Source organism: Lycorma delicatula, chromosome 1 (assembly GCF_047948215.1).
Source record: "Lycorma delicatula isolate Av1 chromosome 1, ASM4794821v1, whole genome shotgun sequence".
NCBI classification, from domain to species: Eukaryota; Metazoa; Arthropoda; class Insecta; order Hemiptera; family Fulgoridae; genus Lycorma; species Lycorma delicatula.
Window position 1 is genome coordinate 340,245,365 of NC_134455.1, and position 14,785 is coordinate 340,260,149.

At 32.6% G+C, this 14,785-nt stretch overlaps 1 protein-coding gene across 1 annotated transcript in view; it reads right to left on the bottom strand.

Moving 5' to 3' along the window:
• Nucleotides 1-1,037: 1,037 nt before the first annotated feature.
• The window catches only part of LOC142317897 (uncharacterized), a 95,188-nt gene continuing 81,440 nt past the window's right edge, over nucleotides 1,038-14,785 (bottom strand). The window contains exon 4 of the mRNA XM_075354436.1: nucleotides 1,038-1,298. Within this exon, the coding sequence (XP_075210551.1) occupies nucleotides 1,038-1,298 (261 nt within the window). The remainder of the gene's footprint in view (nucleotides 1,299-14,785) is intronic.

Here is a 14,785-nt window from a genome sequence, read left to right on the forward strand (position 1 = left end):
TGTTATAACTTACAGTGATGAATATTTCCTTCACTTTATTTATAAAAAAAAAGTGAAGGAAAAGGAAATTTTAGTAATTTATGTCCTCAGTATAAACATTGTACTTCATGCTTCATGAAGTATCATGCTTCATTCTACATGTGTGAAATCTCCTGCTGTCTTATTAATCTATGCTATTGGTCATGAAAAATCCACACTAAAAACTAAATGTGAAAAGCTGTTTAAGCAATTTAATTTATACCTTTAATCAAATTAAAAGATGAGTTACTATTATTAAGTTAAGTAGCAGAAAATCTGTTTCCTTTTAGTAATTTAGAAAAAGTAAAAGGAATCTTTTCATAAATATCCAGCTAAAACTTTAGAGGAAATTAAATTTCTATCAATATCATTCATTTAACTGCAAATGCCAACTGTCAGGAAGCTAAGATCTATAGAAACATGGATTTCTTGAAATTCTAGGACTGGTCAGGTAGCAAAGTATTTATCTTGGAGATGATTAAAATTATGAATTATACATCATAATCTATCCAGGTTTAGCCTACAGATCGGACATGTTATTGAAGTATTCCCATTAACTAAATCATTTCTTTTTATTCTCAAATGATTTAGATTTCTACATTCTTATTCCAAATCGGTCAAAAAAATTGATAAACTGACAAGCTTGAGAACTATTAGTAAAATATCTAATATTTATCTGACAAGTTAAACACATTGCAGCCCAATTGTACAGTTTATTCTTAATGATTTAAGGAGCAGAATATGCAATGTGGTTTCATGAAAATTGATTAGAAGTAAAAGAGGAATGAGTAAATTGTTTGATATTTATAACAGAATAATTAAAATAACGTTTGAAAAAAGTATGTAGAAATGCATATAAATTCATGTGAAGCACTGACATATTAGATATTGAGCTCAGTTATGGTGACTGAGAAGAATGCTAAGAGTGAATTATAAACAGATTAAGAAATTACAATATTCTAAGGAAATTATTTTATAATGTTACTACAGAAATTTGATACGTTTTGATCATCTGGTCATTAAAAGCTGTTAGTAGCTTTAAATATACATATTTTTAGCAATCTTACCTGGTTAACACATAATACAGATACATGGAATTGATTTGCCAATGAATGGAGCTGCAGACCAACAGTACGAAGATCTTTTGCCCTTGTAGCCATATCATGTTGATCATAATCAGCACGAAATACAGCTGTAATTGAATCAATTACTACAAGACCAATAGATTGCCGAGTAAGTAAATGTGGCAACTGAGTCATTACACACTGTTTTAAACCATCCTGGTAACAATATTGAAAAAATTGATCTAATAACATTCATTATAAAATGAAAATTCTAGTCTAATTATAGATTTATACTATATATATATATATATCTATTTATAAAATTGTAATACAACTAAATTGTGTTTTAAAGAATTTATAATACTTTAAGCAGATATATATATTTTATGGGTAACATACTCTCTGAGAATACATTTCTCAGAAGATTAAGAGATATAAAAGTTAAATACATAAAAATTTTATGTAATGTTTGGACATCATCTTACAATGAAAACAAGGAGTTCTACTCCTCTTTTGACTACTATATTTTTATATTACTTAAACATTCCACAAGCAATTAAATAAAACTTTCAGTTTTTTTTACTTCTAACAAGAGTTCAGTAACTTTGACTGCAACTATTGGGATGTAAAGTTAAATCTTTTGTGATACTGTGATTTACTGTTAGGGAATACAGTTTAGGAAACATTTTAGTGTAAGAACTTATTACAGAATATAAAAATAATGTTATCTATGTATTATTAATGGATTTGAAACATAAATATACTAACAACATCTGCAATGTGTTCTATGAAAACATTATCACCCAATTTTTTTTTATCTTCATGTGTACTTAATGGAAATGTAGTAAACAACTGTTGTAGTCTTGGAGAAGGAAATTTGTATTCGGTACATATATAAACAGCACCTATAATAATCAAAACAATTAATTTTTTTTTGACACCATCATAAACAACAGCCAAATAAAAATATGTTCTATTAATGAGAACTGGTCAGTTATATATATATATATATAGTATTTAAAAACTACCAGTTAACTACATATAAAGCATGATTGATCTTACCTTCAATCTAATAAGGCCTTTTCAAATCCTATAGATTCATCATCAGTTATTAAAAATACCAACATTAGTATTGAAATACTTTGTCAACAATGTCAAGATTGATTAAAATTATTAGTCTGATGTTAAAATTCTAATTTTTATATTTATTCTAATTTTTATATTTATAAATATATTTCTTCAAATGTTCCAATTTGTTTTTAACATTACGAATTTCTAATATTTTAAGATTATTTACTAACTCTAATTTTATGTCAATTTGAAATCAAGTGATCTGCCATATTTGAAAAATTTTGTTTTTATTTTTAAATGGTCTTACATGTTCTGTAAATCTTGCTTTAAATGATCTATCAGTTTTACCTATATAAATTTTGAGCAGATAATTTGTTAAATTGGTAGGCCTGTATAATAGAATTTTAACTTCTGACTAATAATTTTAATTAATCATGACATATTGACAAAGTATCTCAATGCTAATGTTAATTATAGTATTTCTAATAACTGATGATGAATCTAAAGGATTAGAAAAGGCTTTATACGTGTATATCTGGTGATTTGTAAATGCTAATTCAACTCACAGGATAACATGTTTAAAAAATTAATATATATATATATATATATTTATTACTATTTTACTGAAATTAATCTTTTTAAGATACATATTGTTAAATAACATTTAAATTTGATTAAATACACCACCTAGTAATGAGCATACTTTCATGAAGAATTAAGGTAAGATGCATCTCATCTTAATATTCTGTACTAGGTGGTTTTTTAATAGAATTTCAGTATATATAGTGTAGTTATATTTTTATATAAAAATATTTCATATGAATATATTAATGGAATATTTATAATTTTAAAAGTTAATAATTTATAGTGAAGTAAAGCTATGAGTATGAAACGGCAAACAGAGGGAGTTAGTCTAGAATATACATTATTACATCAACCATCGACAAAGTAACGACTCAATACAATGCTAAACTCATACTGTTCAAAATGTGTTATACGTAACAACAAATTCAGACCTACATCCCATCCCAACAACAAATTCAGACCTACATCCCATCACCTACAATAAACATCATACCTGAAGACCGCCCTTGGCAAGACAATGCCACACCTCACAGCTGCTTGCTGTGAGGTGTGGCATACCATACCCTCGGTAGCGCAGTCACCCCCACCCAACAACGACAGTGGCACTACCACCCAACTTTAACAACTATTGCTCTAAATTAACTCCGTGACATTTGAAGAGTGCTATTGGCAAGAGAGTACCACATCTCAGGACTGCAACCATACCCTCAGTAGTGTAGTCACCCGCCCTCCTACTGACAGTGGCTTCACCACTCAACTTCAATAATCACTGCTTTTGAATTAACCAAGGCTCGTTGCCAAAATGCCTACCTCCGGCCAATCAAATGTCTCAGCCGTAACCCTAGCCATTCAGGATCCTACTCCCTTCAAACAACTTCAGCTGATTTATGTAATAGAAGGAAACCAACCTCTATTGACCATTCTCCACGAACCTTCCAATTAACTCGGAGATCCAGAAAGAAATTCACTCTCAAGTTCTCTAACTACTATGGTAAGCTCAGCCTCATAACGAGGACAGATATGGAGGACATGGTTCTTCGTATCATCAACCCTGCAATCCGGGCATAGACCTTCGAGTTGTCCCACCTGGCCTGCCAAGATGTAACCCTGGTCTTCAATTTCCTGCATATGTTCCAAAGTAAGGAGACCATCATGTTTGGAAATATAACATTCCTTACATTCTACGGCAAGAATATCTATCAGCTTAATGCCAACAATAACACAGACTGCCTCCCATGACACAGTCATGTAACCACTGACAACAGCCAACAGAAGGAGATGCAGGTCTCTCAAAAGAATGTTCCTATAACACCTAAAGATCATGCAATGAGCCCAGATAGGCGCAGTGTATAACATAATAGTCTCACTTACACCCTTGAAGAGGATACGCATGGTACAGAAATTCAACCCCCAATCGGGATAGTGAATTCCAAAATGGCAGCAACGCCCTTCTTGGCAATATATTGAAGGTGTTCCTTGAATTGAAGATTCTCATCAAGGATTACACCCAAGTGTTTCTGAGCGGAACATACCTAATGGGAAGGCTGGCTACTGAAACCCATGTTCAGCGTGAATTGGCCAGCCGACCCTTCAACATCATCGTGGTCTTTTCTGGACCAAAAATCTTCTTATGCTAGAGACTCCACAACCTCAGAATCTCACATGTACGAGCAGCTTGGAGTTTTATCGTGTTCCACAAGTCCCCCTCAACCAGCAATAGCCCATCATCTGCATAAGCAATAATGTGGCAACCTCAACTGTAACATAGAATCAAACTCAATTATCCAAAGAAGGGGACTCAATACACTGCCCTGCAGGCACCCTTTAGATAGGGTCTTCCCTACTTCCGAGCTGCTATCATGGAGGGAGACAGTTCGATGACTAATATAACTTGAGATAATCTTTATTTCATTCTACATACAACTACGTTTCTGCATTTGAAACAAGGCAGAGGGACACCATAAGTTATTAAATGCCCTGGATATAACCAGTAAAACACCTAACACATACCTACATACACTGGAAGAAGCAATATTCATTACCTTCAATATGGTGTTTTCTGTGCTCTTGCTGGGCCGGAAGCTATATTGGCTGTCCATCAATAAGTGCTCAGTAGTTAACCTACTAATAATAAGGAGATACAAAACTTTCCCAAAAACCTTTCCAATTACACGCAAGAGCATCAAAGGCTGATAAGAACTAAAAGAAGGGTCCTTGTTACCTTTAAAAAACAATATCAATTCTCCATGCTTACAACATGCTGGGAAATATCCAGTAGAAAGCATCCTATTAAAAACCCTAGTCACGGAACTGAGAATCATGGGCAATGAGTGAACAAGGAGTTCTACTGTGATACAATCATATCTAGGAGGTTTATGTTGTGTCATACTACAGACCACCTGATGAACCTCCGCCTTGGTAATCTCAAGAGACTGTACCTCAGTATGGAACTCAGCGATTCCTTGCTGAACATGTTGGTGATATAAAATTTGACCAGCCTCAGTGTCATCAGGAAGTAATTCATTTAACAAAATGTGGAGAACATGATCTTTGTCCATCACAACACCATCCTAAGCTGAAAGGACTTCCTTCCTATGATTATGTCCAAGGACTCTGTACACAACATCACAAGGGTCCTTATTTGCTTGCTTCTGAACAAATGAGCCCCAGGAATTAAGCTTAGAGAACCTAATATAATGATAGTACCTGGCTCTCTCTCTGCGATAATTTGCTAGTAGAGCCATGCACCAACCAGGATCGCCTTCATATTGTACAGCTCTCCTGAGTTGACACACAGACCACTTCATCACAGTCAAACCGAGTCCACCAGCCTGCTACATGTTCCCGGCCACAGCCCTGGGGAATGGAACTATCAGCAGCTGCTACCACCACAGAAGTAAAATTTTCTGCCAGGTCATCCAATGGGAGCTTGTCCAGGCTTTGAGAAAAGACTTCAAGCCCGGACTCAATAAAATTAGAAAATCTAAGCCAATCTGTCCTCCTCTGTGGAACAGGAAAATGCCTTCAAAACCGGTGACCAACTGGTTTGCAACATTAAAGACCTCAAAATCATGCTTTGCAATGAAACCTTCAACCAATTCACCACTAAAATCAGTGGTCCCACTGTGCCAAAAAAGCAACTTGGCATTAACATCAGCACCTATAAGGATTGGACAATTGCCTATCAATCTAAGGATCCTATCCCATCTTGCCAGATTTTTATAATTAACTTTACAGCTTTTTATTTCTTAATCATTATAGAAATACGAGCACATTATATCTCATACTTCTGTGTATCATGTAATTTCAGTTTCAAATTCTGTAATAATTGCACCTGATTCTTCAGCTCTTCACATTCAGAAGATAACTGCTGCAGCAACTTCTTTATCTTCAAGGGAGAATTGCTTAAAAAGAAAGAAACCCCCTATTTTATATGTAGATATTAAAATAATATAAAATATACATTCACATTAACTTACAATTCTTACACATACATATATGTATATTTTTAATGCATTTTTTAATATACATAAAAGAACATGTGGTGAGCGATTCATAATCAACACCCAGCAATAACTATTGAAGTTAAATTAATAATTTATTTACACTTTCTTACCGTGTAAATGCACACTGAGAAAGGATTTTTGAAATCGAGTTAAAATGGATTAAGGGGTTAATGAGTTAAAGGGTTAAAATAGAGTAACAATGAAATTTACTATTTTTTTAATTTCTCTGTAACGAATGAAGTCATCAGCTGGATGGAAAGCTCATTGGCCAGCTAAAAAGCATCTTTGAACACCAGTAATGTACAAAGAAGCTCTTGTGGGCCAAGAAAGATGTTGCTTTCCTACGAGTCACAGCTTTATGTTTAGGACAAAGGGTTCCATACGTTAGAAAAGCATTAGATGAAAATACATCATCAGCTCATATCAAACACTCAGTTAAACATTACTCTTTGTTCATTACTTCCAGTAGATGGTATATTGAAAAGCGATGAATACACCAAGATTCTGAAGGAAAGAGTTGTGACGACTTCAATAATTCTCACAAGACAACGGAGTATTCAACAAGATTTAGTGCTATGCCATATTGCCAAAAAAAGTGGAAAAAGTTTTCAAAAAGTGAAAATATAAAGTGCTCCCATGGCCAGGCAACTCACCAGACTTAAATCATTTTGAAAAAGTCAAAAAATGACTCAAAAAAGAATTGTATCACAAAAATTGACCTATTAAAGCAATAATCAATACAGTTTCATGAAGAAACAAAAAAAAATGTGTAGTACATTTGTTGAATCAATGCTAAATCATGTAGTGATTAAAATAAAGGTCATATTAATTCATAGATATTCATAAATTGTACGAGTAAGATTTTTTTCTAAATAAAGTTACTTTTAAGTAAATAAAATCTGTGTTCGAATTAATTTGCACATTACTATGTCTTAACAGGTGTATTTTTTGCAAAATTTTTACATCAATATCTTTATACTACAAATAATGCACTTTCATAACAGATAGGTAGGTAAAATTGTGACTAGATTAGATTGGTTTCAAACATATAAACAAATTCCTGATTTCACAATGTAACCTACCTGATGGCAGTGTCTTGTATCGGTAAGCTTGTAGGCATAACATTATGAACTGTTTTTGCAGGACATTACTGGTAAAATACTGCACTAATAACTAGTAAATTATTGTGCAAAGTAATATTTTGTATTTGACATGAGACACTAATTTACAGTCAAATAACAATGCAGGCCAGTTGTAATCATTACAAATGCTATTTATAAAGCAAAACAAGGAACAAATTGATGGAAAATGATATATGCTGTATATATCCCATTCCTTTAATCAAGTTCATAGATAGTTTCTTCCTACAGTTCAGTTCATAGATAACAAATTCGGTAAATGTAACTGATTTTGTGATTTTTTCTTCTAGTAAAAAATTCATTCTTAATATTTAACAAGAAACATAATAAAAGCATATATTTGCAGAGATCGATGATTATAGTATAATCTGTAACTCACCATAATCATTAGTACAGTAAGTATATTACTTTTACAAAATTGAAAACCGGGTGCCTCAATTGCTTTAAAGGTTGAAATTATCTTGACACTAAAAGCTACAATGTTGTAAAACTAACTACCAAATCATACACGTAGGTTAATTTTAACTGAAAAAGTTTGCATACAAGTAAACCCAGAATAATGAAAAACATTCACAGCAATAGAAAAAAAAATCAATTACATAGATGAATCTTTATAATGATTTCTTCATTATTGCAGGAAATTTTAGCGGTTAGAAACACTAAACCTGCATCAAAAAAGACTAATCATACACACTGCAACTTAACTGTATCAAAACTGCTTTACAGAGGTGGAATTGTTAGAAGTAAATGTGATTATCACAGGGACTTCAAAAATTTTAAGAAATTATTTTGGAATAAATTTTTAATTAATTTGTAACCATAGCATACATTGTTTTTGGATAAACCCCTCCTCCCAAAAAAAATACAAGCATCAAAAAAGTGTAAATTTACATGAAAATAAAAAATATTATAACCAAGATTTCCAGGTCCAATTCAAATAAAATCTACCGATTGGTTGGTATTGTATTCTAGAAGTCCCATGCCTAGGGGATATAATGTTGCTGATGGAAGATGTGTTTACAGAGATACTGCCCACACGACCTCAATCCCTTGCAGCTTCCACAAACACAGGAAATCTTTTCCTGACCGTAATCCTAACAACATGATTTTTAAATTTATCCAGTTACTTTTTATTTCAAGTTCTGGAGATTACTCTCCAAAAATTAGTTATAGGAAATTGGGTCTTTGTTTCTAAACTTCTGTAAAAACTACTTAAGAAAAATTATTTAATAACCAAATAAATGAATAAATATGAAAATGACAAATGGGAAATTATCTCGCTAAGATATTTAAGTAAGGAATGGGACTTTCATAATTCAAGATAATGGCGATAAAACTTAAGTAGAGACTAGTATTTCATATTACTTCATCTACAATGAATATTAAAGATCTTCACAAATGTTAAATAATTTTTGCTTTTTAAGTAACTAACTGGCGATAAACAACAATACACATAGTACATAACAAAATTAACATTCTTCTTATTTCAATTTTATTTATTAATCTAATCAAGATTATTTTTTCTTTATTATGAAGAGAATTAAATAATTTATACCTACCCCGCTTTATAACATGATGAGTACAACAAAATCTCTCAGGTGAAGAAGAATGAGAATAATTCAGAAACCTGATAAAAAAGCTATGGGGTTTTTCTTACAGTTAATGTATCAGTTATGGTTAAAAAAAAAAACTTGACAGGGATTCTAAGAATAAAATGAAAACTAATTTTTTTCCAAATGCAAGACTAGTTCTTTAATGCTGTGTTTCAAAAACAATTATTCTTGTTAATTACAAAGTATAATAGAACAGAATCATTATATCTTAAATGCATGATTTGCCCATTGAAAAAGAATCATCAAATTATATTTTACATAATATGACGCTGTGATATGATAGTACTATCATGGCAAAATTTGCTGAAAATATGCATGGAAAAAGTTGTCACTTTAATATTAAATTACTGTTTTGCTGAAAAGAGAGTAAAAGAATGCAGAAGGATTGTATCCTTTTCAGCAATTTTTTCTTTAAAGTTTAGTAGATTAAATGAGAATATAACAAAAACGGGTCAGTTGGTTTGAGGAGTGGCTACCTACACCTTTCAAAAAACATGATTTTTATTTGAAGAATGGTTTAAGATATAAAGAACACTGGTAAGCCCGACTAAATGCTTTACTGGAGAGTGAGTGAAAGAAATGACAGTGGATTGTGCATGTTAGTTTGTCCAATCGTTATAGACCTTTTTTATAATATTATATTAAATTAGGGTTGGGCAACATGTTTGCATAAATAATGTGATTGGGACATTATTTATTTTCTGCAGGTGTGAAAGAGAATACAGAGAAATAAGACTTAGGTGGTTTGCCCAAAGCAGATAACATCTTTTGAAGTATTTTTTTAATCGACTAAATTGGTGGTCCTAATTTGGTTTTGATACAAGCTTTGAGGAAAAGCATTATTGGTTATTGAATTTAATTGTTAACAAATTACTTAAGGATCATGCATGGATATATATCATTACTTAAGGATATATATATATATATATATATATACACTACATATTTGTGATGCATGATCCTTATGATCATGATCCATACTTATGTATGTGTACTTCATATTTTGTATCTACATGTGTGTAGATATGGTATTATAAAGAATAATAATGCTATAGGTTGGTACAGTATTATATTCAATGTTGTTGCTATATAAGAATTAAAACAATATGACCACGAAATGTAGAATCAGTAAGACACTTAGAATACTTTCTAAATGCACATCCAGTAGATTCACAGACCTAGCCTGTGGTTAAGTACAAACAAAGTATAAACTAAATCTACAAAGTAATATACATAAACAGATATAAATAAATTAAAAAAACACACACAACATTAATGAAGGTGTTTTAATAACTGCTTCATTAAAGCAGTTACTTTATATTAAACTAAATATTAAAATATAAAAGGCCATTTTTTCTTAAAAAGTAAAGTATACCGATTGGATCTTAATTATATTAATTTTATGATGATTTTAATAAGGTAACAAATTAGAAACTTGGATTTTAATAAGCAGATAATGTTTCTTATAAATATAGTTGTTAAATAAGGAACAAAAAACATGTAAATTTGACATAGAAATAAATATTATAAAATTATTAAATCATCATTAAATATTATTTAGAGAGAATTACAATAATCAATATTAGAAAATTTTCAATTAAGGAGTAAATTATCATCGCAATGACAACCTGATGAAAACCATTATTTCCCAGGGCATTACACTCTAACAAAGATCAAGATACATATACTAATTACTCAATTTAATTTGTCTATTTTTGAACGGGGAGACACCATAATAGTTAAACTTATATGACAAAGTAAATAATGTATGTCAATAGAGTATGAGTGAATGAATGGATATTTATTTGTGTAGAGAATTTATTCCTCATCGCCAACCTAAGATAAATAAATACTGCACTTTTAATAGCAATAAATAAAACTTAAAATAAAGCTTACAATAACCTACTATTAAATTTACTATGGCTTGTAAATTTAATGCTTCACTGTAAATGAATTTAATCTCTCAAACTATGTTAACTTCCAAAAGCTGTAGTGATGATTTGCTGCTACAGCTATTGACGTCAAAATGAAAACAAGAGATTGAAGAATGGGGCCTTGCGACTTGGTCAGGTGGGGCGAATCCCCCACAGGTCGCTACACGCATGGTATATTTCCTATAACATCTGTTTAGGTGCAGTTAGATGGGTTTCCCCCAATAGGTATATCAGAAAGTTTCTCTCTGGACATGGTGCCTTTCGGGTGAGTTTGGCTAGGTTTTATTTGGTGGATTCGAGTCAATGCCCGGATTGTGGGACTGATGATACAGTCCTCATGTCTGTCCCTGATATGAGATAGAACATTCACGAGCTGTTAGGGAACTTGAGAAATGAGAAAATACATTCCTTTCTGGATCTCCGTACTAACTGATGATCCGTGAGCAGTGGTCTATAGCGACTGGTTTTCTTCGTGCCCTTGCGGTGTTTAGGTCTGCAGAGGTAGTTTAATCGAGGTATTTGATTGTGGTAGGATCCCGAATGGCTAGGGTTCCGACCTAGGAATTGGATTGTTTGGAGGTAAGCGCATTGGCAACGTGCCACAGTTATATTGGTATTGTTTATGATTTGATTTGGGCTCCCACCGGCAGGGTAGGCCACGCTGCCTGAGTATGGTAGCCGCCCCTGCAACTGGGGGCATGGCTTCAGTCACAAATAATACCAAGTCACAATCAGGGACTACCACTGTGACTTTGTAATGCCACCAAGACTCCGTGATAGGACCAGGTGGAAGTGCAGGGTTTGTCCTCGACTCCTGCGTGGACCGGAATGAGGTTATGTTCCCCTTGTTAGGTGACCTAATTTGGTCGACTTATTTGGGAGTAGAGCTGAACTTCAATGTTGCGTAAAACATCATTTTGGCTGGTGTGTGTGTGTGTAGCACTGATTTAACTTACAACTCATTCATTTTCTACGGCATTCACAGTCACGAACAGTGTTGTCAAATTTGGACTAGGTGTGGGATCTTTACTTCCGTGGTCTCAGTTAGTTAGTTTGAGGGAATCATGCTAGGTTGGATGTGAAGATGTTCGTTTGAGACCTACGTGAAGGCAAAATTTGATTTGTATTTTACTGATGCAAATGTTTGCCGAGGCATTTACATCAGTGGCATCCTGACCGAAGCCTGGCTGATGACTGTGAAATGTAATCACTTAGAGGGTCTAAAGAAGACCTCTGGTAAAGCTCCTCAGGGCTCAGAACAGAGGGGGTGGTGTGGCAATCCGTAATGTCACAAGGTGGGTGTCTTCCCCTATGGGGTTGGGATGCTATAGCTATAACAGGAAAGTACAAGGCTCAGCTGATAAATTTTGCACACTAACGTGTTACATGGAGACAAAAGGTACCATCGAGTTGAGCATGGCAGTACATGATAGCTAAAATCCGCCTCTACAAACCTACGATAATGTGTTGAAACCATTTACCGGTTTGTTTTCGGTAATAGTTAAAATGCAGTCGAGTACAGCCAATATGTCAACATGGTTAAAACATCGCACTGTGATCAAATTTTTAACAGCAAAAAATTTGAATCCTACAAATATTTTTCATTGTTTAAAAGCAGTTTAAGGTAGTGAAAACTGTTGACAGGAGTACTGTGAGTAGGTGGACATTGAAATTTTGCAAATGTAAAGCTGGTAAAGTGATAATTGAGGACACACCTCGCAGTGAACAACCAGTTTCTATGATTGGCGAGAAACATCAAAAAGAGATGGATGATTTGCTTCAAAATGACAGGTGAATCACCCAGCAATGCATCATTATTCAATTAGGCATATCTAAAGAACAAGCTGGCCACATTATCAAGCAATTGGGTTACCATAAAATCTGTGCACAATGGGTACCATGCAACTTTCTGATGGCTCTGCAAGCTGAAGTTTGAGCCTATTTCACATCCACCACACTCGTTGGATTTTGCTCCATGTAACTTCCACTTCTTCCCTCACCTCAAGAGGGATCTCAAAGGTAATCTCATTACACTACCGACAATGTGGTGAAGGAAGATGTGACCACTTGGATTCGAGAAAGACCGCCAGAATTTTTCACATGAATTTGTCACACGTTGGGATAAGTGTACCAGTATAAATGGGGATTATATTGAAAAATAAGTACAGAATTTTGTAGGTAAGGTATTATACTTTTATCCATTTTTATTTCATTCCAATATCTATTTTCATTCCCGTGCTATGTATATATGTACAAAATTTATCAACCAAGCCTCATCATATATAGACCAGTAAAACAAGAAAAATAAGTTTTGTGGCTTGAGACATTGTTTTAACAAATTTGCTCCAAGTCCAAAAAATGTATTTTTGTCAGATGGATTTTTGTCTGCATATATATATACATACGTATACATGTTGTTCTGTTTTTTGTCTAATAACTGTGGAGATTCCATAAACCAATTTTCTTCAAACATGGCACTAGGTCCCTTCAAAGGGAAACAATGTATTAAAAAATTTGCAAAAAGGGTGGGGATATTTTGCCCTAAACAAAATTTCAAATCTTTAGTCAGGCACTTTAACAAACAATTTTTTTTATAAGTGTTGAAGTTTTTTAATCAAGATCACAAATTACCAAAACTTTTTAATTAATATTCACCTCCTCTTCAAAAAATTACTTTAATATATTTTCCTTTTTAGCTATATATTGCTTCAGAACAATAGTTAGTAGGTGTTTTTTGAATTTATATTTTCTACATCAGTAAGCGCTGAAACCACTAAACATTTTTTCCCCTCCCACTTACTCCAATGGTCTGTGATAACAAAAAATATTATTTTAATTAAAATTTTTTTTTTAAATTTAAATCCATCTTGTAAACTACCCCCATTCCATTAAAAATGTAAAATTCTTAATTTTTTGATAGTATTAATTCTTTAGTATTTTTTGAAAAAAAAAAATTAGCTAAATTTTTCACCCCCTTTCTAGAAAATTACAACTTTGTTTATTTAGAATAATGGCTGTATTATTGTACTTTTTAAACCACTTTTAAAGTTTCTTTTTTATATTTATCACCATTCAGAGAGGGACAATTTTATTAAAAATTAATTTTACCTGAAAGCTTTCCCTTGAGTATGGGAGCCCCCAAAATGAAAAAAAAGCTTTTTTCATTTTTCAAGAAACAAAAAAATAGTCCCACTGTAAAACTTTCATTAATTCCTCCACAAATATAGAAATAATCACGCTTTTTGTATTTTCTTATTACCTATGTATTATATAATTATAAATAAATATTTTTATGTAAAGATGTGAAAAAAATGAATTCACAATTTTGGTTATTGTTTTTCAATAAAAAGTAATTATTTATCATTCATCAAATCATTTATCATAAAGATGCAAACTGAGCTTAAAATAATTGAATTGAAAAATGGATTACATAACTTGACCGACTAGGAAAGTTATGGAATTCACTGCTGGCTTTTTTAAACTGTTGTAAATGCGTTTATTTTATTTAGGTCATTTCATAATTTTATACAGAGCGAGTCAAGAGAAATATTCGTACCATTCGTGCCATTTATTGATTACTTGCATAACTTAATTTTTTAAATACCACACAGATGTCCTCCACCATGTTCTACACACTGTTTTAGTTTGTCCCACAGATTTTGCATTGCTGCTTTCATCCTTTTTTCTGAGATCGCTCCTATTTATTCTTGTATGGAGGTATTGAGTTCATTAATCCTATTAGATCTGCTAATGAAACACTTTAGACTTCAGGTATCCCAGAGAAAATAGTCGCATACTGATGGCAGGCCTTTAGAAAATGTTAGCAATACATCTCCTCTTCTGGAAATCACATGA